We start from the raw sequence: 26,018 nt of genomic DNA, 5'->3' as shown, positions 1-26,018 counted from the left end.
TTACCAGCTCTGTGATCTTAGAGGAAGTTACCTAACCTCTCTGTACTTTAAATCCATCATCAGTAAAATGTACATCATAATAGCTCCACCACCATTGGGTTACTGTGAGGATCCAACGAATCAACTAATGTGAAGTGCCTAAGACATAATACATGCTTAACGTAACACATTTTAGTCACTGTTATTTTGTATATTATTGGCTTTTCTTTTCAGCTAGATAGAAAATTGCCCTCTCTCAAAGCATCCAAATATTTGTTATCATTCCTTTAGCTCTAGGCTTCTCACCTTCTAAAATGAACACAGGACTCAATTTATTTTAGTACAGACAGATCACTAGTGCCATCTAGTGGCAAACTGCTAATAAATTTAACAAAAAGGAATATTGCCCATAAAGGGGTAAAATTTCTACAGACATGAATTTAATTTTTGAAGACAAACTAGATATTTGGAAATGTGATATGTTTTCTATAATGATTTGAATGTAATACAAATATAAGTGGGGGAAATTTAAAAACTGCACACCACAAGAAGATTGCTTGGCAAACACAGTACAAAAAAAAAAAAGATTCTTGCTTTGCATGAGCCAAACAACTGGGTTTAAACCCAATGTCAAAAATTTTGGACAGGGCTTCCCTGGTGGCGCAGTGGTTGAGAGTCCGCCTGCCGATGCAGGGGACACGGGTTCATGCCCCGGTCCGGGAAGATCCCACATGCCGCGGAGTGGCTGGCCCCGTGGGCCACGGCCGCTGAGCCTGCGCGTCCGGAGCCTGTGCTCCGCAACGGGAGAGGCCACAACAGTGAGAGGCCCGCGTACGGCAAAAAACAAACAAACAAACAAAAAAAACAGATTTGTGATGTTAATATACCCCTGATATTTTCTAGACCTTAATTTCCTATGATATCAAATGAGTATGCTATATGTGTTGAATTCATTTTGTAGTTATAAAAGTACGGGATAAATCACTATGCTAATTTTAACATGATGAATCTATAGTATTATCTGTCAGAAGCATTTTGAGGGGAACCCTGATAACTTCTAACATCCTTTCCAACATTCTGATTTTTTTAAATGCAGCCATATTGGAGGAAAAGAATTAGAAATGTGAATTTTGGGTGTAATTTAAATACCATAAATGTTATAACATATACTAAGATATTAAGTTATATCATTGGATAAATTAAAAATTAATACCATACAAAGATCCCAGGTGATAACATCATACAGCTTTACTTTCTGCAAGTCAGAACTTACAGAAGAACTCAAAACTGCACAAAACTACTGTAATCTATAATATTCAGGCAGTCCTTGCCTTGCTCATTGAAATATGTACAAATTTCAGAGCCACAATTTAGTCAAATAACAGCAGCCTTCCAACAACACAGTTCAAATTTCAGTTATCATGGCATATTAACTGTGACTAATTATATAAGAGCTGCTAGCTCTTTGGTCCAAAAATCACTATGTAAATAACAGATGAGCATCATGATCAGTGACTAACATGTCACTTCTTTCAAAGTCTGTCAGTGCTTGGTCACTGCACATCTGTTATTCAGTTCAAACGCAGACAGCAAATCATGTTGCTTCCTTGTGTTCCAGTGATAAACTCGCTTGACATTTCACAAAAGTGAGTCATCAAAAGAGGCTATTAGCCCATAAAGATGAAAGTGCAACAAAGAAATAAAACGTGATGATGCTGGAAATGAAATTGGATGTGAATAGAAGACCTGAAGATGGTGACAGCAAAGCAAGGATAGAAGAGACCTAGGCCAGCAAGAAGGTAAGAGCCATGAATGTAAAAAACAAGATAAAGTCGCTTCAACAGGATTCTAACTGAATGTAAATGGGTTGTACGAGAAATAGGGGATGACCCTGGAATGTTGACACCGTGCCCTTTGGAGCAATGTAGCTATGCAGCCATAAGAACTTCGTGAAGGCAAACTGATCAAAATAAATGAGGAACGTGATTGTGACAAAAAGGATGACAACGCCCCAGAGGAAGTGACACCAGAACAAAACTTCACATTAAAGAAACTCTCAGAGATATCTCATGACTGAAAGGACAAAGGACAAAATGGAAGTTGATCCAAACTTAAAAAGAATTTGACAGTTCAATTCACCAAGGCATAGAAAAGATGCCTGCTCCATATAATAAGTCGTATGATGAGAAGAAGGCAAGTAACTGTTCAAACTCCTCTTGACAAGATTTTGGCAATGAAGTAATACTTTAATTCTCAATGTTTCTAATGTTTTAAATTACAGTGTACTGAATAAATATTAATTTTACTATTTTTCATTTCCTTATATATTTATAAACCACAGTAAGAGAGTTTTTAGTGTTTTGAGAAAACATTTTAAAGGTCACAGAACAATTGTTATTCTCTTATTGATTTGCTTTGTCCAGTTTCAACTTAGTCATTTTCATGGTTTTACACTATTGTGCAAAACAAGAACTGGATGTATTGCCAAAGCCTAAATTTTTCTTTCACAGTTTTCAGTCACTGTAAACGTCATTCAGAAATTGCCACCTACTGCATGCTAATATAATAGCTATCCCCTTCTGAACATATTTTATAAATTATTTGCAGTGTCATGATATAATGTTGAAAAGATTGCTCCTAACCAAACCGGGCATATAGAAGAGCATTATGTACCTGGCAGTGGCAACTGAACTAATATACCACTGACTCTTGGGTCCATGTTCAATTGATTGGTTATATCCAAAAGTTCTTCCTGAGAAACATCCTTAGGTTTTAGAATGATCTCACTACAGATACCTGGAAGAAAAACAAGTACAGAAAGTCACTTTAACAAAGATGTGTTTTTTCATTGATGGTGTCTTACACAATGTGTGATCGGTTCCCTCTGCTCCTATCCCACTGGAAGAAAAGGCCCTTCTACAAAAATGATGTTCTAAGCACCATCAGGAGGGAATTTTCAAATAGTACAGATGCTTTCTCGTGATTCACATGCATTCTTTGGCCCAGTAACCCATTTAGCAAATCATGCTCATCTGTGATAAGCTACTGTTAGTGGATTTGAAGAGAGTAAGAATACCAATACCACCACCACCACTATTAGGCCAAGTTCGGCTGAGTGAACTAGTCAGGTTTATCACGTGATTAAAGCAAAAAAACAGGCCCTTTAAATGTTAACATGTTGCTCTCACATCTCACCATAAGATCTGAAATCACATTGAATTGATTCAATAAGACATTTGAAGAAAAAGTAAGAAATGAATATAAACTTCGGTAACTAAATCTATAATAAATAATAATAATAATACATGTCATTCAAATAGCACTTAGTTGACAATTATCATTCATAATTATCACACTTTGAAGTAAAACCAGAAAACATTATCTATTAACAAGTACAACTAAAACATGTCCCCACCTACGGCAGCAGCAGCTTTGATCTTCTTCCTGACATATGTGTGGCTTGCTGGGTTATCACCCACTAAAATGATACTGAGGTGAGGTCTTCCATTCCCAAGAGAAATCCAAGATTCCACACCTCGCTGTATTTCTTTCTGGATTTGTTTGGCCATTTCAGTTCCTGAGATAATAATTGCGTCATGTCTGTGGAAAACAAAGGAATAAACGTAGTACTAAAAAGGCAATAAGGAATATTCAACCACATAAATTTAAAGTACAGGAGTGAACAAAACATTTATGATTCCCCAAGTGAGCAACCAAGATTTGATTTCTTTCAGGTATATTTGACACTCATTCTTCAGGTTCAAAAATATATTTATAATTTTTTAAAGGAGTCCAACTCTGCTTTTTAGTTCTGCATTACAATCTATAGTATACATAACTTTTACATATATATATTTCAATTATCAAACCACATACTAAAGTTCTAGAATATTGGCTCTATAATATTGGCTGTATTAAAAGCTCTGCTATTTTTTTCAGAAGAGACAGATCAGCACAGTCTAGTTAAAACTAGCACCCATCTTCAAAGCTCCAGGCCATGGTGTATATACGTGGCCCCATAGCCTTTTGACCCAAAGGCAAAGCCAGTTCACTCTTAATAGAATATCCTGTACAAGACCCTGAAGTCATGAGCTCCGTACTACACAACTCTTCTCACTTACTAAAGGAAACATTTTATCCCTCAGCTCCAGGACAAGGACAACTGTGATGACAGCTGCCAGTCTTGCCATGCTTGTCATTGATTACTGTGGGGACCAGGCCAGTAAGTAAGGCTCAGTTGCCCCCCTACCCAAACACCCACACCATGGCATCATTTCTAATAGAAAAACTGCACAAAACATTACTTCCTGGCAGTTTTTAAGTGCTTAAGCAGGTAAGAAGTACTATACTTTGATAGATGACATAAATCTATCTCTGGAAAGGCACAAAAAATGCCTTATGGGAAGGTTTTCCTGCTCTCCATGATCTCAAACTTAAAAGTGGTGAATTAATGTTGCTCCTACTGCATGTTTAGTTTTTAAAGGTACCTGATAAAATAAAAGATGGTTCCTTCTTCCTGGGGCCCCTGTCCTTTCACTATTGAAAGGCCTGGTGAAAGCATGATCTATAGCACATGAATATTACACAAAATATCAAAAGCAGGTCAATGAATATTGTGAAGGAGAAGAAAAGGAGGAAAGAAAAACCTTATAGCAACTTAATTTTTTCAAGCACCTGTACATTTTCTATGTTCTAGTGAGAGCAGTTATCATGAATATCAGCCAGCACAAACAAAATGCAAACTTGCTGCCCCTTCCAAATAAGTCAACCCCCCTCTCTAATAGGTTGATGTACACTTACATAGACCAGATCAAGAATATTCCATATCAACCTGGCACCAGTGGTCCACAGAGTTCATCCAGATTCAAACAATTCTGATGTAAACAATGTTCTGCTAAGAAGTGATTCTGAAATATGGTCTATGGATACATACGTCAAAATTGCCTGGGAACCTTACTGCACTTGCATATTCCTAGACCCCAAGACCACACCCATGATTTGGAATCCCTGGGAGAGGGGAGAGAGCCTGGGAATCTGCACATCTAACGGGTCCCCACAGGTATTCCTGTGCATGATCGTGTTTGAAAACCACTTCTTCAGTTCAACACAAAAGTATATTTCAATAATAGTCATAACCATGGGTAAACAGTTAACTGAGCAAATACACATTGGTTAGATAATACAATTATAAGTAAACTCTACTTTTGATTCTAATTTTGTCTACTTTCCACTTTCAAGACATGGAAGGTCATGGTAAATGCGGTGTATCAATCTTGCTCCGCTGTCTTAATGTTGTAATAGTTTTATTACAGTATAATTGATATACAATAAACTGCATATATTTAAAGCGCAAAGTTTGACGTTTTAGTGTATGTGTATATCTGAGAAACCATCACCACAATCAAGAAAATGAAAACATCCATCCCCCTCAGAAGTTTCCTGGTAACCCTTTGCAATCTCACCATTCTATCTGTCCCTGCCATGCCTCCGGACAACATTGGTCTGCTTCCTGTCACTATATATTAGTTGGTATTATCACGAGTTTTATAAAAATGGAATCACGCACTACATGCTCCTTCTCACCTAGCTACTTTCACTTAGCATAATTAAAATTCATTCATGCTGTTGTATGTATCAATAGTGCATCTCCTTTTATTGCTGAGAAGTTTTCCATTGTAAGGATATATCAAATTGTGTATATCCATTTAATTGTTGATGGATATACGTGTGTTGTTTCCAGTTTTTAGTCATGACAAATAAAGCTGCTACAATCATTCATGTACAAGTGACTGTATGCACATATACTTTCATGTCTCGAGCAAATATCTAGGACTAGAATGGCTGGATCATATGGTATATGTTTAAATGTGTAAGAAACTGTCAATCCGCTTTCCAAACTGGTTGTACCATTCTACATTTCTGCAAGAAGTATATGTGAGTTCCAGTTGTTCCACATACTTGCTATCCCTTATATGGTCGGTCTTTTAAATTTTAGATATTCTAGTGGATATATGATAGTATCTGACTGTGCTTTTAATTTGCATTCCCCTAATGAATGATGATGTTGAGCATTTTTTTTTATGTGCATATTTTTTTCATATGCCTATCTTCTTTGGTGAATTGTGTAATTTAATTTTTTGCCCTTTGTTTAAAAGGTCATTTCCTTATTGAGTTTTGAGAGTTCTTCATATATCCTAGATTCAAGTCCTTTATCAGATATATAATTTGAAATACTTTCTCCAAGTCTATGCTTTACCTTTTCATTCTCTTAACTGTGTTTTTGTATGATAAGTTCTCAATTTTGATGTATTTTAATCAATTTTCCATTTATGGATCATGCTTGTGGTATTGTGCGTAAGAAATACTTGCTTAACTCAAGGTAACAAAGGTTTTCTCCCATGTTTCCTTCTAGAAGTTTTATGGGTTTAGGTTATGCATTTAGTTTTATGGCTTAGTTCTATCTTAGTTTGAAGAGACTTTATATCAGGATACTGCTGAATGCTTTTTCTGTGTCAATTGAGATGATCATATGATCAAATGGTTTTTTTGGTTTTAGACTCTTAATATGGTAAATAACATTAATTTTCAAATGTTAAACCAACTTTGCATTCCTGGGATAAACCTCCCACATATCCTTTCCAGATATTGTGGATTTCATCAATTTTTTAAAAAATTTTGCAGCTATATACATGGCAGATATTTGTAGTTTTCTTTCCTTGTACTGTCTTTGTATGGTTTTGGTATATGGTTACTGCCCTCATAGAATGACTTAGGAAGTATTCCATCCTCTTCACATTTCCAGAAGAGTTTGTATAGAATCAGTATTACTTCTTCCTTAAATGTTTGTAGAATTCACTTGTGAAGCCATCTGGTCCTGGAGCTTTCTTTGTGGTGAGGTTTAAAACTCCAAATTTAATTTTTTTAATACAAAGAGGGCTCTTCAGGTTACCTGGCATTTCTTGAGTGAGCTTTTGTAATTTGTGTCTTTGTACATTCTAATAATTAGTACATAATTATTAGACTAAATCAAGTTAAGATAAAATACATTCAGTTTTGAGCTTAAATTTTATTTTTCAGGATTAAATAATGAACTGTTTTCACTATCTACTTTGAATTCCTGTTGCTCATTTGTTATTGATTCATTTAAGTGGACTTTTAATACTAAGAAAACAAGGACCTCCTATGTTAACAAGTACTAAGGGCTGCAGATATGGCAAACAATTTCAGGTAGTTAAAAAAAAAAAAACTTTCCAAAAATTAAATTGTGTCAGCAATATTCAGATAGGTAAAATACTCTGCTACAGAAGCAAGTTTATCTGCTAATAGACTAGAAGTCACTCTTATAGTAAAGAACATACATTTGTATTTTAAAATATAAAACCATCTGAGCTCCATGTTGCATTCTATAGCATATGAATAGCAATGCAGCTGCTTACATGTTTTATTAGCTGATTCTCTGTTAAACACAATGATTTAGTCATAGGTTAGTGTGAAACTGGCAACAACTGAACATAATCCAGGATTATTATGGCCTAGACACTACAAGCTGTGTGACCCTGAGAATGTCAGATGACAATGGCATAAACTGATTCCTGACTTCCAAAAAGACAATGTACCTACAGATTAAACCTGACTGCACATTTTTTGTTGGGGTCTGAGGTGACAGGGCTTACTTTACATTATAGTACCGATGTGCTAATTCAGCTTGCTAATTATAGCTGACATGGCCTGGCCTAGTTGGTATTTATGGGTAAACACCCAAAAGACTGCCACCCAATTATGAATAGGGACTTAAAGCATTTTCAGCAGCAGCTGGCCCATCCCACTGATTCCCTCAGTCACTGCAGAGCCTCAGCAAGCCCGGCTCTATGGGAGACACAATATAAGGATAAATGAAGCAACCTGGACTTAGTGGAGGCCCAATGGGAGAATGCCTGTATCAGTCCATATGCTGGAAGAAATGGTAAACACACACATTAATAGCTCATATAGACTTCAGTGAATAAAGAAATGAGGTTTCTTTCAATATGCGTATTGTTGAAAAATGTTACGTATCAGCAACCACTCAAATGTTCAGCCCCAGAAGCACACAACTCCTAAGAATTCAGCCTGGCTCAAGTCTCCATCTCTGCCAGTCCATCTTCCACACTGCAGCCAGAGTGATTTTCCAAATGGAATCATATCAGTTCCCTTGTTAAGACTGCACTACATGTCCAGTTTTTATTAATTTAATAAATACATATTGAAAACCATTTATGTGCCAGGCAGTATTCTATGATATTTAACATATCATGTGTGAAACATGGAAAAAAAAAAAAAGGCACATCTGGAGGCCAGAGTTACCATTTTACATAGGTTGGTTAAGGTGTCACTTCTCTGATTAATCGAGTAACATCTGAGCAGAAATGAAGGAAATGAAGGAATATGTTATGTGGTTATCTGGAGAAAAGAATTTAGGCTAAGGAAAATACACCGCAAGTACAAAGAACGTTAGGCAAGAATGTGCCTGGTATGTTTGATGAATAGAAAGGCCAGTGGCTATAGTAGAAAGAACAAATGGACCAGAACAGGACATAAAGTCAGAGAAGTAGTGTGACATCAGATCACATAGGGTCCTACAGGCATTCAGAAGGACGTTGGCTTTTATTACGAGAAAGAAAGCCATTTAGAAATTTTGACCTGATTTTCATGACCTGATTTTCATTATTCAGTGATAACTGGTTAAAATGTGGAGGAGAGACTATGGGAGGAAGGGGCAAGTGGGGACACCAGTTAAGAGGCTAGTGTGGTATCCCAGGCAAGAGATGAGGGTGGCTTGGGCAAGGGGGGTAGCAGTGGAGATGCTAAGTAGTCTGATTCTGAATCTATATGGAGGGTAGAGCCACTGGAATTTACTGAGATTGGGTATAGGGTGTGAGAAAAAGAAATCAAATATGACTCCCAAATTTTTGACATGAAAAACTAAGGAAAGGAAGTTTTAACTCAAATCCAAACATCCTGTAGGTTACACACCCCTGCATGAGCTTTCTTTAGCTTCCCTGTGCTCACCAAGTCCCACACTACACATAGCTGCATTTAAATTTATCACCTGTGCTCACTTCTGGTTCTCACTTCTGGGTCTTCACATACACTATTCCCTCGATCTGAAACACTCTTCATCCTCCTTCTCACTTCTCTAACATCCCTACCAAATCTGTTCCTCCTTCACTCCCACACAGTCCTCAAGTCTCAGCTTGGAAAGGACTCTGGGAAATGTTCTCTGACCACTTCAACCTGGGGATCTGCCTCTTATATGAGTGCCCACAGCACCCAGCTTTTACCCTCATGTAGTATCTTAAGGCCTTGTAAATATTACTGTCTCCCCCACCATACTCTAAGCTGTGTAGGACAGGAAGCTTATATTTACGATGACATCCTTAATACCTAAGAGTATTTTGCACATTGTGTTTATCAAATATTTGTGGAATTATCGGAGTTAAACTGTTTATTGTATTATAATTTGTTGGAGTTACTAAGCAGCCACTGAAAATTATAAAAACAGCAATATGTGAAAATGCTCATTGCATAAAATTAAGTGAAGAAATTAAATGAAAAATTGTAGGTACATAACTGTAACTTAAAATGTGCATGCATATGGCTAAAGATTAAAAAGAAATATAAATAAAATAAAATGGTGAGATAGGTTAGTATTCTGGATATTTGTCTTTCTATCTTAGAATATTTTAAAGTGCTATCAAAACAGATCTTGAATTATATTAAAAGTGAGTAGATGCAAAATATCTATAAAACACATGAAAAGAAAAAATAATAGTAAAATTAATAAACTTACCACCCAGTTTAAGAAAGATATTACCATTGTCATTGAAATTGTCTTTGTAATCCTCCTCTACCAAAATCTGATCTTCTCCCATAGAGTTAAACACAATCCTGAAATTTGGGTTTATAATTGCATTGCTTTCCTTTCCATTCCTTTCTTTTATCATTTAACCTAATGTTTATATCTATAAATATTAAGAATATAATAATATACATTTATAATATAATGTAATATAATAATATACATATGTATACTATATATGATAATGTATAATATATATGATATATATGATATATATCACATTTACATATGATATAAATACAAAATAACATGCAACATTATAATATTTCTCTAAGGTTTACACCCAGGGATGGAATTGCTATAAGATACATTTATGTGTGTTCAATTTATGCCAACCTGTTTCCAAAGTGGTTGCACTAATTTATAAGTCCACCAGTAGTGTTTAAGAATTTCTATTGTACTACTTCCTTGATATTGTCAAAGTTTTTAAATTAACCAATTAGCTAAATGTCATTTTGTTGTGGTTTTACTATGCATTTCCCTAATTACTAGAGGTTGGATGTCTTATAGGTTTATTGGCCATTTGGAGTTCCTCTTCTATGGGATGCCTGTTCCTCTTCATTGACCATTTTTCTAATGGATTATTAACTTGTACCTAATTCTTAGTAGTTATTTATGCATTCTGAACACTAATCTTGTATCAAGTATACCTATGTATCAAGTATCACCTGTATGTGGCTTGTGTTTTCACTTATTATATGGTTACTTTTGATGAAAAGTTCTTAATTCTAATGTGAAAACCATCTTTGCCTCTAGAGTTTGTACTTTTGTCTCTTAAGAAAACCTTCATCTCTGACAAAATTTCTTTTACAGGACACAACAGTACTCACAGTTGATGAGACAGACTGGCTAAGGAACTGCCAGGAACTTTTTGAGGCTCTCTACAGGCTAGATCTAAAAATCTCACAGGGTTTAACAAAAAGATCTAAAAAGTGGTTCTGCCAAGCCTCAGTTAAGAACCACTGATTTATGCCCCCATCATTCTCAAAGCAGGAATCCCCACTCTAGTATTCTTTTTTGTTTTTTTTTTTGCGGTACGCAGGCCTCTCACCATTGCGGCCTCTCCCGTCACGGAGCACAGGCTCCGGACGTGCAGGCTGAGCGGCCATGGCCCACAGGCCCAGCCGCCCCGCGGCATGCGGGATCCTCCCGGACCGGGGCACGAACCCGCGTCCCCTGCATCGGCAGGCAGACTCTCAACCATTGCGCCACCACGGAAGCCCCACACTCTAGTATTCTTGATAGGTGGTCAGCTACTTTCAATATAAAGAAACCTATGAAGCATATGTGCTTGAAACTGGTCATGGAGCAAGATATCCATAATTGTATGCAAACGAGCTATAATCTACCAACTAAAGTATAAATTGATAAATTAAAAAATATTGTACACATAAACTCACTTATTGTAACTAAATTACAAAGCGATTGTGAAGTTTATATTGAATACAAAAACTTGAATGTACTCTCTCTTCATTGCCTACATCAGATTTTAGAAATAAGTGTTTAAAAATCTATTTTGTAAATGAGCCAAAAAGACCTAAAAGTGTTCCATTTTTTTCAAACTCTGTTGGAAATTGTTAACATATTCAAAAAATAGTCCAAGACATGGCGGGCGGTGGGGGGGCTTCAGATTTGAAACTTTTAGTGAATTGCAAATACCGAAACCAAAGCTTACAAACAGAAATGTACCCCTTCAAAAGCAAGGGAAGTACTGAGCTAATTAAACAATGATGCCTCAAACAATATACAAGCAATTTTGAAGTTCTATTGTTGTGGGTTGAATTGTGTCCCCAAAAAGATATGTTCAAATCCTAATTCCTGGTACCTGTGGCTGTGACCTTATTTGGAAATAAGGTATTTGCTGATGTAATTATGATGTAGATAAAGTCATACTGGAGCGGAATGGACCATAAATCCAATATGACTGCTGTCCTTAGAAGAAGAGAAGACAGAACTCCACATGAAGACACAGAGGCAAGATGGCCATATGACCACAGAGGCAGAGTTGGGGTTACGCAGCTATAAGTGAAGGAAAACCAAGGATTGCCAGCAACAAGACGCTAGGAGAGCATGGCTCTGCAGATTCCTTGATTTCAGACTTCTAGCCTCCACGGGTGTGAGGATAAGTTTCTGTTGCTTTAAACTGATGCGGTCGCGAGCCACAACTACTGAGCCCGCAGCGCCTAGAGCCCGTGCTCCACAACAAGAGAAACCACTGCAATGAGAAGCCCACGCACCGCAACGAAGAGTAGCCCCCACTTGTAGCAACCAGAGAAAGCCCGCACACAGCAACGAAGACCCAATGCAGCCAAAAAATAAATTTAATTAATTAATTAAACTGATGGGGTTCAGGGCAAGCTGTCCCAAGTTGTGCCACTCTGGCATGCAGATTATTTCCAGCTGAAAATAGCCAAGGCCTAATACACTCCAGAAGAAACCTCTGAACTTCCCCCTAAATGCCCAAAAGAACTTAAGATAGAAGGCTGGTTCCAGGAAGGAGCTATCACAACAGATAACCATTCTAAAGTATGAACTACGTGTGGTAGACAAGCAGGAACCTAGCAAGGCCTATTTTTGATCAAAGTCCTCTCTGAGTCCCACTGTCTCTAGATGATCCAGCAAACGTTTGTTCACCGAACATTAACTCTTTTCATCTTCCTGTGAATTACCTTACTTTTAAGTCCCAGACCCTAACCTTCTTTTCCTTAGTCCAGAATAACATATATACCTCATCTTGCCTTACTATCTTTGGAATTCTTCATGTTTATGTGAATTCCCTTATGTACTTAATAAATTTGGTTTTCTCTGGTTAATCTGCTTATGTCATTTTAATTGCCAGCTAAAAGAACTAAGAGGAAAAAAAGGGGAGTATCCCCTCCTTCACAAAGCCATCTAGTTTGTGGTACTTTATGACAGACTTAGTAAACAAGTACATCTATAATCCCAATTTAAAATATCCCAATTTGTGGGAAGAACTTTTGATGACTCTCCTATTTTTCACTGAATAAATTTATATTTTGCAATGTAATGGAACATAATTGAGAAGACCTATCATTTTACTGCATCTAAATATGGTAAAATATTTTAAAAATCATAAATAGATACAACTTATTTGATGACTTTTATCTTAAATATTTGTCAAAGAAAGGTACTTTGAAATGAGACATGAAAATAGCACTTGTGAAAATATTTAGGCTGAAACATCTTCATGAAAAAAACTACAACTGAGACTATGTTCAATTTAGAAGAGTTTGCTCTGAGTTTACCAGGTGCTTTAGCATCTGTAGAGAAAGTATTTTTAAAACTAAAAATACTACTGTCTAAAGAAAAGAGTAATTTGCAACTTATAAGAAAACAGCAAATTTAATTTTTAAATTAAGCATAAGTTTGGGTTTTTTTCCAGAAAATTATCAGTATCAAGGCATTAAATGAAGATATGGCTAAGAAACTGATTCAAGTTCAGTTGCCCTTGAACAACATGGGTTTGAACAGTATGGGTCCACTTATACATAGATTTTTCTTATTAACTAGGTACCGTAGTACAACACGATTCTCAGTTGGTTGAAACTGAGAAGGCAGAACTGCAAATAGAGGGCTACCTGTGAAGATTTTTAACTCTCTGGAGGGTCAGCATCCCGAACCCCTGCATTGTTCAAGGGTCAACTGTATGTATATGTACCAAGAATGTGTCATATGTTAAAAGTTAACAGTCACATAATTAACATAAAAATGTAAATGTGTTAATATAAAATTAATATTAAAAATTTTAATTGTTTTAATGTATAAGGGTATAAATTATATTTTTAAGTGTTAATTTTGAAAATAGTTTTCAATAGAACTCTTATAGGTCGACTAATATAAGTCAATAAATATTCTAAATATGTAATTTTCATTACTTTAATGGGGTTTTTCTACTCTTAAAAATGTGATTTCATCAAAAAATTATATACTGACATTGCCATTAATACACATCAAAAGTGAAGTCAATTTGACCCCTTAGATATCTTTCACACAATGCACCCTGTCATTACTTGCTCAGGTGACATCTCTTGCAAAGGCAGAAATGTTGCAAGTCACCCCCAAAGAAGGCAGAACAAGGAGCTCTCCCTTTCAGTGCTTTATTCTCCCCTCCATTTCTGGGCTAGCACTAAATATGGCTTCATTAGGAAAGAATAAATCATAATGAAGGGGCTAGGGAGGAGAGTTAGACGTAGAGCAGCAAATGCAGTACAAATTACTCACCCAAAGACAGTAGTACCGAGTGTCAGCCCTGGTTCACCCTTAGCAGCTATAATGAAGTTGGACAAGTCTCGTAACTGCTTTCAAAGGCATGCAATTTCCTCATCTATATAATGGGAATGGTTGGCTAAGAGTTGATTGGCTGATTTGTAAAAATGGCTCTCCTAGTTTCTGTTAAGTAACAGATGGAGACATATTCAGAGAACCAGAAGTAATATGCGACTAAAAAGCCATCAACATTTAGTGTTGTTTCTATGAGCTTATTTACCTATTTACTTTCCAGAAAATAAACTGCAACCATCCAACTGGAATCTACAGTTCCAAGAATTAATTAAATTTATAATTCCTAGAATTAAATGAAGTTAATTTAGTTTAACTAAAACAAAGTAGTAAACAGGAGGAAAAAAATCACTACTTCTCTTGTGTATCTAAATACTCCTTCACAAAACAGTAAAATAAAAAAATCTGCTCAAGATCAACAGTGTATTTAATTTGTATACTTCACATCTTGCTTCTGCATCTATGTTTCAATCTCATTTTCAACCACAACTTTAATTAGAGATGCAATAAACTGTTTTATGATCTATAAAGATGAAAAAGCCAAATACAGTCATTAGCAATTCAAATATCTCTGCAAGTCCTTAGCATAGTTTAATTGCTTTGTATCTTAGAACATAATTTTAAGATTCTGAGTTCATATTAACTATACAATAGAAATGAAACAAACTCAAGGGAACCAGGGCAAAATTACATATTGAATAAAACCAACCAATCAGTAGTACTAGGGAGCTATTCGAAGTAAGTGAATTTTTTTTAAGTAAATTAATACTTAGAAATGTTAAGTTTATGGCCTTTTAAAAACATTTCATTTCACATCCTAGCTACTATCTTACACCGTGAAGTAATTTTATCAGAAATTATACTTTTATAAGTCAAAAAAAGTAAAGCAAGTGTTTTTCATGATGTGTGATTCTGTTATTCAATTTTGTAAGTTAACTCTTTCAGGACCCTAACCTGTAACTTAGAACATAAGCAGCAACCTAAACATCCATGATTTTTGCAGAAAACATCTTAGATGCTAAAGTTTGTACCATGAGAACCCTTGGGCAGTCTGTTGAATCCGATGTACATCTTCTCAGAACAATCTTTTTTAAATGTTTAACATAAAATACACAGGTTTACAAGGAAACCAATTTTATTAAAATATTGTTATCACTTTTAAGTGTTAAATACAAGGATCTAGTGGCAAGTCTAATTACTACCATAATATCAAAGTAGTGGTGAGTGTATATGATGTTTTGAGATCTCTGCATCAAATGTTATTAAAATATCTATGTTTTCACTGGCAATATCATAAGTACTACTAATATTACTGTGGTTTAAGGCCAACATTCAACACTGAAGAAAATGCTAAGTTTATTAGAGTCAGTGACCTCCCATCTAACTTTAGGGATCCCCTAAATTCTATCCATTAAGTCCCAGGCTAAGAGATACCCTGTATTAAGGAAATCTAACTAGATAATGTTTAAGATTTATATGCAAAATCAGTTTTCTTGATTCACAAAAGTTCTACAGGATTTAATAAGAGCTTTCAGAAAGAGGAAAAGCAAGAGGGAGATATGTCAACAATTATAAATTGCTTGTAGAGTAAAGCACTGGATAGATCATGCAGATTCAAATCCTGTCTTCATTTATTTATTGTGTTATCTTGGACAAGTTATTTAATGTTCCCTTAAATATTAATAAGAATTTATTTTTCAACAATACAACTGGATTATTCAAAGGCAAGATGATATTCATTGCAGAGTTAATGATAAAGAGCTGAAGTGGGAAGAGGAAACATATATTTTAAACTATAATATGCCCTCACTTTAGAATTACGAATCTTTGAATAGTCTCTTGGCTCTAGGCACATTCTTTAATGAAAGTAATTATAGAAACCCAAGTAGAGTTCGGATCATTAAGTGAACAAACCTGGCTGGTATGATGTTGACAAGAACATGACCTGAATCTGAGAGTAAATTATTTCATGTTTCAAGGACTAGACAGTAAACAACAGCAAGATGGTTAGGTAGGTTAATGGCCACTTGACTTAATATGATGCAGTCAATAAAATGTTAACAAAAACAATGGCAAGGGCTTCCCTGGTGGCGATAGACAGTACTATCTCTCACCACACGGAGCTTTCCATTTAGTAAGAGAAACCATTTTAAACACATTTAATTATATATGCATGTGTGTGTGTATGTCATATATTTGTGTTTGTATGAGCTGTGAGAAATAGGAGAAGCAGTGGGTGTTACAAGACAACAACAGGGAAAACAAGTAGCTTTAGCTGTCGGGGAAGGCCCCTGTGGGGAGGTGATATTTAAGCAGACACCAGAAATATGAACAGAACTAGTCAGCTGAAAAGATAGGTGGTGGGAGAGTAAGAGAAAGCACATTCCAGGCCCAGGAACTAAATTCCATATCCCTGCAGAAATCTGGTCCTGCTGAGCATTTAAGAGGTCTGCTAGGGCTTCCCTGGTGGTGCAGTGGTTGGGGGTCCGCCTGCCGATGCAGGGGACACAGGTTCATGCCCCGGTCCGGGAAGATCCCACATGCCGCGGAGCGGCTGGGCCCGTGAGCCATGGCCGCTGAGCCTGCGCGTCCGGAGCCTGTGCTCCGCAACGGGAGAGGCCACAACAGTGAGAGGCCCCCGTACCCCAAAAAAAAAAAAAAAAAAAAAAAAATGGCAACACAGAAAATGCATATGATGTAATATCAAGTGGAAGAGCTGGATAAGCCTTCTTGGATACTATCCAACCCTGGGTTCTCCTTTGACACTAATTTAGGTTTGGATTATATTCCATACACAAATTAGGTGGGGTTTTTCTGGTCCAAATTGCACTTCTTAATGGTAAAACTCACTTATTACTAATCATTAATTTATCCTAAATTAATCATTGACAGTTCAGATTTCACCCAAGCTCCCATGTCTTTAAGCATCCTTTCACAACTTAATCACCCCTAAGCCAAACTATTTTAAAAAAATCTTCATTGGGCTTCCCTGGTGGCACAGTGGTTGAGGGTCTGCCTGCCAGTGCAGGGGACACGGGTTCGAGCCCTGGTCTGGGAGGATCCCACGTGCCGCGGAGCGGCTGGGCCCGTGAGCCACAATTACTGAGCCTGCGCGTGCGATGAAGAGTGGCCTCCGCTTGTCACAACTAGAGAAAGTCCTTGCACTGAAATGAAGACCCAACACAGCCATAAATTAATTAATTAATTAATTAAAAAAAAAAAATCTTCATTGAGCTCCACTGAATTCCATTAAGAGTATGTAACCATGGAAGATAATCTGGTGGGTTTCTTTCCTGCTATTTTTATCATCCCATCAGGGTATTAACATGAAAGGATAATATAACTTCAAAACATGTGAAAAACAAAGATATGGGTCATTAAAGAAACTGCTAAATTATTACTAAAACCATGACTGAGTAACAAGATCTGAGATTAGTATTAGTCTCCTTTGTTCATCTATTGATCCATTTTAATCAGAAAACTTGATTTTGGAGACATTACGTTAGAACACATTATCTCTGAACAGCTGGGACACAGACATAAAACTAATATATAAGATACTAAATGGTGAAACTTTTAGTTCTAAATTTAAAATGACAAAAGAACTGCTTAGAAATAAAAACTATCATATCTCATTTTCATTAGAATAGGTAAGGCATTAAGATAGGAAAATCACACTATATTTGCCAGTAAAATAAAATATGCCTTTGAGAAACTGCCTTTGCTAGTCACTGGGACTAACTCTATCTTCGTTGATATAATGCTAAAGAAAATCAGCTTTACTAATGGTCCTAACTGGAGTCTGGGTCCTTCGAGCTTCACATGAGGATAAAAGGATCTTTAAACCAAATAATTATATAGCGGAGAGAGAAACTGAGTAAGTACTAGAGGAGAGAGTCTGAAGAAAAATGAACAGCCTTATAAATAAAATTTGTCTTTTTAAAATTATTAAACTATCCACTCTACAAGACATTATTATTTAAATAACATAAACCGCTTATCTCTTACTAGCTCCAAAAATTTAGTCTTTTAAAATGCTGGCCTAGCTGCAAAAATGATAAAGCCATTGGCAGTGAGACACGAAGAAAAGGTGAGGCTTCCAAAAACAGCTGTAGGTCAGTACACAAAATTCTGCAAATGCTGAAAGGAATCATAGACAGGGAAAAAAGGGGAAATCTGCCAAGTTAATTTTTTTTGGAATACTGAGCAATAGCATAAGTATGGAACAAATGCTTGGGATATCCATTTAGTTACTAAAAATGAGTTCAGGCAGTAAAGCAGCATTTAGGGAAGTCCCCGCTGTAGAACACCTGCAAATCTGATTTGAGCACAGCATTAATGTACAAAGTCTGTTAACCTTGCCTCCGAAAGGGACAGACTGCTGCCCAGCTCAAAACACTGAAAAACACAGGGCCGGACTCATGCGATGTTTAAAACCCAAGTACATTTTGATTTGTAAACTCCTCACACAGTGAGGCAAAATTGGAAAATTTAATCACCAAGAACTTTTTATTTCTAACTTTTTGGCTGTTTAGGTAATTCATTTTAAGAAACAATAAGCTGCAACAAATAGAAGGGCTATTTATTTGACATTAAATATATTTTCTTCCAATTAATAACTATGTTTTCATGAGTAAATGGGGAAAAAAACTCACGGCAAATTTTAAAGGGAAATCATTGAGATATAAATATTAAATGATATCTCAAGGTTTTGTAATTTTCAAATTCTGTCAAACACTATTTCTTGAAATTCTGCTTATTTAAAAAGAAACTTCTCTACTAAAAAAGTATTTATATATTCCATTACTACAGGTATCTAATTAGCCAAAAATATAAAAAATAATCAAAAATACTTTTTCATTTTTCATTCAAGGCTCTGTACCAGAAACTGGTAATAAATCTGTTAATTGAGAACAGTCAATATCATTGTGGAAAGAGTTTATCAAACTCAAAGACACTTTTCAGAAAGAATAACACTAAGGCTCAAATTTTAAGTCAATAGGATGATGTCAGACTTAAACCACATTCACTATGAAGAACTAGACAACTAATGAGTCACTACATATTAAAAGAGATGACTGAGGATGGGGACAAGTGGGGAGGCAGACAGTGGCGACCTCTGGAACATGGAATCTCTTCTCTCTGCTGGTCCTAGAAGAGAAAAGAGACACCAATGAGCATCGACACACTGTCTGCATTCCTCCCCACCCGAGACCCACCAGTCCGCAGGTGTTTCTCAACCTTACAGCCAACCTCACCTTCATATATGGTACTCAGTGCCAAGAGGATGTCAAAAACACCACCCTATCCTAACCTAATTAGTACTGCCTTGAAAAAATTAAAACCTATCAAAGGTATTATTTATTTTTATACAGATATAATCTGCATCAAATGGAGCTGAAAGCAGCTGGGTTGAAAGCAATACTTCTTTATATTAAAATAGCTTTCCAAAATTATTGCACTCAATTACTTTAAATTATAGAGGTCATTAATTCAATTTTAAAAGATCTCAATTATCCGTATGTGTGGCACATGTGTGTAGCAAGTGGCTTCAATAAGATGCTGGGGTTTTAACTGTCGTGGCTCTCATTCAATGTCTTTGGAGAAGATAGGGTGATGAGGTTGTCTATTTACATCAGCTGACAAAGGGAAATTAACCAAGTCATACAATTTGTAAAACGTTACCTTTACTCTGGAAAGAAGCCGTAAAATAACTGAAATTCCAAAAACAATTACCTAAAAAAGGTGACTAGAGTGCATAATTCCTTCAAACCTATAATACAAATAGGATTCTACAGAATCTGCTTTTCCTAGGTTGTAGAGTCGATAATTCCAAACCAACTGGCAACTTTTTTCAGACACCATGAGAGCTTCCACAATCAGAACTCTGAGTCACTGTTATTTTTTCACATATCCTCGTGGAGGACAAGTAGTCCACAGAAACCTCGTCCAAAGTAAACCCGATAGGGAATATTTTTTTTAATTTCAGTCACTCAAGACTAAGGTCCAAATATACAATGAAGAGTTAATCAATTTAAGTTAAAACAGCAGTAGCTATGTTTCCACATTGCCGATCTTTACTTTCTTCCAGGTACAGTGCTGGGCATTGGGGATACAAAAAGACGAGTAAGACACAATCTCTGGTCACATGAAACCACAGTGAAAGCACGTTACTGGAAGCCCTTAAAGTCTGAAAACAGAATCTCTTCTGGACTCACTGGCTCTGGGTCAAGGGAATATATTTTTAGCTTCTTAGATTTGAGTTTGTAGCTACAAGTAGATGACGGACGGGTGAAGTGTTCCTGGGCACTATTTGTGCAGAACAGTTAAACCCATACTCACAATCTGCCAGCCAGCAACAAGGTCCAAAGAGATGCAGTGAATCTAAGACTGAGCACGTCAATCTAAGACTACAGAGATTCGAGAAGCGCCATACAGAAAAAGACTGAGAAGTCAAGATTAATGCCTTATTTTGTGAAATCATTAAGAATTTTAGAGCTGGAAAAGACCTCAGTATTACCACCAACAAAGAAAGTCAGAAACTCAAACACTACTAAACCATCTGGCCATCGCCCACTCCTTTGTTTACGAAACACAATAACCCAAACCAAAACAAATGCTTCAAACAAGCAGACCACGTGTTTCTAGGGCCTCTCTCCTCTGGGCCTCAAAGGTCTTCCTCAGTCACTCAACCGCACCTGCTGCAGTTCCAGAGAGCGCAGAGCACTTCCAAGTTGCCTGACTTGAGGACGACGCTATCCGCCCGCAGCCAAGTTCGGGGCCAAGGCCGGCCTAGCCCCCAGCCCCGCCGCGCCGCACGGCTGCCCGGAGCCCCCGGCCTCACGCGTTAGGGCCTCGCCCGCGCCAGCGGCCGCCGCCCCTCCCACAGCCAGCGGCTTCGCACCCGGGAGCGCCCTGACCCGAGGAGGTCGAGCGTCCGGGAGCGCTCGTACCTCAAGTCGCTGCTCCGAAAGCCCCGGAACGCGCGCCCGGCCGTTCCCGGCGCCGCCAAGAGCGACGCCGCGCTCCGGCCCAACGCCGACACTCGGCCCAGGCGGCCGCGGAGCAGCCAGAAGGCGCGGGCCGACACTGTCATGGCCGCGAATCTCGGCTCCAGAACAGAGGCGCCACCTCCCGCCGCTCCGGTCCTCGCAGCTGCAGGCCGGGCTCTGCCCCGACCGGGCTCGGCGGGAGAGCGAGTCCCTCCAGCCGAGGGTTCCCGGGGGCACCACGCACGGGTGGGGCCAGGAGCCGAGTGAGGGCCGGAGGCGGGGCCGAAGGACCCCTGGACCGTCAGGGGGCGGGGCCGGACGCAAACCCTAAGCTGGGAAGAGTACTGGCAGGTGGGTCTAGAGACTGTTGGGTTGCGCTGTCGCCTAGCGGCGACTAGGCTTCTCACCCACTGGGCACGCTGCTGATGTGCCCATAGCGAGGACACAGGGAAAGCGTCTAATCAGTTCAAGCAGCATTCCCCCTTTCTCCCAAACCAGAGCTCCGCCCCACAGTTGGCTACCTGGAATTTCATTAAAAGCAAGAAGGGTGTTACAGGTTCTCTGTTTACCTTGGTGAGACCTTGGGATACTTTGAGAGCAGGAGAAAGAAAGAAAAGTGTGTGTGTGGAGGGAGGAGGAGGACCTAGCTGAGCAAGGCCTACACCTAAGGATTTCTGTAGCTCTACCTTATCATCTCCACTTTGGAGGGGAAAAATTGGCCAATGTCTATTATTTTCTAGAGTCTATGATCAAGGTTACACAACCTAGGAACCTGTGTTATGTGGTGAATTTGTAGTGAGAAAACAGAACATCAGCTCTCTTTGAAAAAGTAAGAATCAGAATGGCCATTCATTATGCTGGGATATGTTAAGAGATGAAGTGAGGCATGCTTTCAAATTTTAAGAGTTTATTTGAGCAAAAATCAATTTGAATCAGGCAACATTCAACCTAGCAGATAGAAAGGAGTTCTAAGGAGCATGTCTTTCACAAAATGAAAGACTTGTAGGCAGAAGGGAGCAGGAACAAGGAAGTTATACTAGACAAATAAGTGGTTTGGGCATTGCAAGGTTACTTTCCTTTAGGGATGGCAGGGGTCAATCAAACATCTTATCTAACTAGTGATAATGAAGAAGGAAACAGACAGAAGTATCTTTATGCCCTTGAATTAAGTATTGTTTTTTTAATTTTTCCTGTAGTCCAGCCTAAAGGGATAATGCAAAATATAGAAAAAGGTGTGCACAAAATGAAAAATACATAATTGAGAAAATTAAAAATAATTTACATGTTAAAAATACAGGATTATTGAGACTTTCCTGGCGGTCCAGTGGTTAAGACTTTGCCTTCCAATGCAGTGGGTGTGGGTTCAATCCCTAGTCAGGGAGCTAAGATCTCACATCCCTCGCGGCCAAAACACTAAAACATAAAACAGAAGCAATATTGTAACAAATTCAATAAAGACTCTAAAAATGGTCCACATCAAAAAAATCTTTAAAAAAAATACAGGAGTATTTTTGTGAACTGTTCTATTCATTAAATTAAAAGTCATAAAAATATCAATAGTAATAGCTAGCAGTTTCTGTAGGCTTATTCTGTTCCAGGCACTCTTCTATGTCCTTTACATAGATTGCTTCATTTAATCTTCACAGTAGTTCTGGGAGGTAGAGTCTCTTATTGTTCCCATTTTACATATTATAAATTTGAACTTCAAAGAAATTAAGGAACTTGCACAAAGCTACAAGTCTAGTAAGTGGTACATCCAGGAATCAAAGAAAATCACTTTGATTCTGTAGGTAAAAAGATAACAAACTTCTAATAATCCATGGGACAAAGAAAACATGAAAAGGAAAATGAAAAGGGAACATATCAAAATTGAGCAATGCAGCTAAAGCAGTACTTTTGGAGAAATTGGAAGCCTTAAAGGCTTATTTTAGAAAAGAGTAAAGGTCTAAAATCAATGGTCTAATAATCTCTAGGTCCATCCATGTTGCTACAAATGGCATTATTTCATTCTTTTTTTATGGCGGAGTAATATTCCATTGTATATACGTACCACATCTTCTTTATCCATTCACCTGTCGATGGACATTTAGGTTGCTTCCACATCTTGGCTATTGTAAACAATGCTTCAATGAACGTTGAGGTGCATGTATCTTTTCCAATTATGGTTTTCTCTGGATATATGTCCAGGAGTGGGATTGCTGGATTATATGGTAGTCCTATTTCTAGTTTTTTAAGGAACCTGTTCTCCATAGGGGTTGTACCAATCTACATTCCCACCAACAGTGTAGGAGGGTTCCATTTTCTCCACACCCTCTCTGGCACTAATTTGTAGAGTTTTTGATGATGGCCATTCTGACTGGTGTGAGGAGATACCTAGACTCACTGACTCCGAAAACAAACTTATGGTTACCAAAGGGGAAAGTTGGTGGGGGAAGACAAATTAGGAGTTTGGGATTAATATATAAATACTACTATATATAAAATAGATAATCAACAAGGACCTATGTATAGCAAAGGGAACTCTAATCAATATTCTGTAATAATCTATATGGAAAAGAATCTGGAAAAGAATGGATATATGTATAATTTTGCTGTACACCTGAAACTAACACAATATTGTAAATCAACTATACTCCAATATAAAAATTACATTAAAAATAATATAAAATCAATGGCCTAAGCTTCTATCTTAACAAATTAGAAATATAAGAACAGTTGAACTAAAGATAAGAGCTAAATTATAGAAAACAGAAAAATAGCAGAGGAAGTTAATGAAATAAAACGCAAATTTTTGTTAAAGATCAATACAATTGATAAACTTTCAGTTAGACTAATTAGAGAAAAAGAGACTGTAGGGAGGCAGTGCATTCCTACATGTATTCGCATTCCTACTTGTCTTGCTGAGTGTTAAGACTAGACCTTGACCACTTTTTACCTGGGCCATTTCTCAGGGGTCTTCAAGTGAATTCTGAGAGATGAGGTAAATTCTCCCTGTGTACAAAGAGAATATTTGCTTACTGCTTGCCAAAAAAATTGGTGGGCTCCTTAAGCTCAGAGTTCCTCTTCTGTGGTGCAACCCACTACCCATGCAGGCTTCATCTGGTCTTCCACATCACCCTGTGGTATGTGGGGCTTGGGAAAATGGAACGATGATGTTAATACTCCAGCAACTATGTTTTTTGGTCAATATCATTTGATCACACATGTAAGGGTTTATTCCCGAGCTCTCTATTCTATTCCATTGCTCTATATGTCTGCTTTTTGCCAGCACCACATCTTTTGATAAATGTGGCTCTGTAATAAATTTTTAAATCAGAGAATGTGAGACCTCCAACTTTGTTCTTCTTTTTCAAGATTGTTTTGAGTATTGGAGGCCCCTTAAGATTCCATATTAATTTTAGAATGGATTTTTCTACTTCTTCCAAAAATGGCATTGGGACTTTGATAGATATTTCATTAAATCTGTAGATTGCTTTGAGTTATATTGGCATTTTAGCAATAATACGTCTTCCAATCCATGATCACAAAATGTCTTTCCATCTATTTATGTCTCCTCTGATTTCTTTCAACAACATTTTTCAAATTTCAGTGTAAAAGTCCTCCTTGGTTAAGTTTATTTTTAAGAATTTTATACTTTTTGGTGCTATTGTAAATGGAAATATTTTCTTCATTTTCTTTTTGGAATGGTCATTTTTGGCAACTACTTTTGCTGTAACAAATTTCTTTGTCTCCATCCAGAAGTCTCATGTCTTCTGTAAGTCTTCATAAAACTGTAGAGGGCTAACTTATTAGACTGTAGATAGGGCACAGTTAATTCCCTCATAAAGACACAAATTATCAACATAGGGAATGAAAGAGGAGATATCACTACAGATATAAAGGCATTAAAATGTTAATAAAGTAATAATATAAAAATATTTAATGAGACGGCGGTGTGGGAAGATACGGAGCTACTGTCTCCCCACAACTAGGGCGCCTGCCAGCCACTTGTGGGGAACTCTGACCCCCAAGGAGACGGGAGGAACCCGAGAGTGAACCAGTAAGATGTAGGGGGACTGAAGGGGTAGGAGCAGTGGAGCCCAGACAAGATTGGTGCCCCTGAGGCAGAGAGATCAGGAGAGGCAGGTGAGAGGGACTCTCTGGGAAGAGAGGTAGAGGAGTGGCAGATAATTGCCTGGACCACTTGGGCTGGGGAGCCTGCTGAGCTCCTGGGTGGGGCCCCTGCCCTCCAAGCCCCCCCTTCCCCTCCTCTGACCACATTGGTCCTGGGGGCATAGGAGGGAGGCCAGGGAGATCAGGAGAGGCAGGTGGAATGGGCCCTCCCAGACCCCAGGAGCAGGAGAGGAGAGGAGGGCGTTTGCCCCACCCACTCAAGCCCAGGAAGCCTGCTGGGCTCCCAGGTGAAGTCCCCTGCCTTCTGAGACAGGGGTGGGGGTACGCCTGGGCCCCTTCTGTTCCTTGAGCCTAAGCCCCACCCTCCACAGCCCCCAGGGTCTTTTTCAGCCCTGTGGGTATTGAGCATTGGCCCCACCCACTGCCCAAACCTCGCTGTTGCTTAGGCCCCACTATCCACAGCCAAGGCCTTCCCCCCTACCTTTTTTTTTTCTCTTCCCTCCACTTTTTTTTACTATTGTGGTACTGATGTACTTTCCGGTTGTTGATTCATCTATATTTTTATTTTTACATTCTTTCTAACATATCTGTTAGTTTCCTAGTCTAATTTTATTTTTTACTTTATTGTCCTCTCTCTTTTTTTTTTTTTTCTGCCTGCAGCAGCTTGCAGAATCTTAATTCGCAAGCCCAGGGTTGGGCAGAAGCTCCTGTGGTGAGAGCTCCAAGTCCGACCCACT

At 37.9% G+C, this 26,018-nt stretch overlaps 1 protein-coding gene across 4 annotated transcripts in view; it reads right to left on the bottom strand.

The window, feature by feature from the left end:
* MTHFD2L (methylenetetrahydrofolate dehydrogenase (NADP+ dependent) 2 like) overlaps positions 1-21,403 on the bottom strand; it is a 130,059-nt gene extending 108,656 nt beyond the window's left edge. For 3 of the 4 annotated variants that reach the window (XM_024754177.1, XM_024754178.1, XM_024754179.1), the window contains exons 1-3: positions 21,130-21,403; positions 3,395-3,579; positions 2,653-2,775 (exon numbers count right to left, since the gene is read on the bottom strand). In XM_024754177.1, the coding sequence (XP_024609945.1) occupies positions 2,653-2,775; positions 3,395-3,579; positions 21,130-21,272 (451 nt within the window). In that variant the 5' untranslated portion in view covers positions 21,273-21,403. Of the gene's footprint in view, positions 1-2,652; positions 2,776-3,394; positions 3,580-19,097; positions 19,328-21,129 lie in introns of those variants that run through there. The other variant, XM_024754180.1, reaches the window with a different exon arrangement.
* Between the last annotated feature and the right edge of the window lie 4,615 nt (positions 21,404-26,018).

Source organism: Neophocaena asiaeorientalis, unplaced genomic scaffold (genome assembly GCF_003031525.2).
Source record: "Neophocaena asiaeorientalis asiaeorientalis breed wild unplaced genomic scaffold, Neophocaena_asiaeorientalis_V1.1 scaffold148, whole genome shotgun sequence".
Taxonomy (NCBI): domain Eukaryota; kingdom Metazoa; phylum Chordata; class Mammalia; order Artiodactyla; family Phocoenidae; genus Neophocaena; species Neophocaena asiaeorientalis.
Note: the sequence above shows the minus strand (reverse complement) of the source record. Positions and strands in the feature narration are given on the sequence as shown.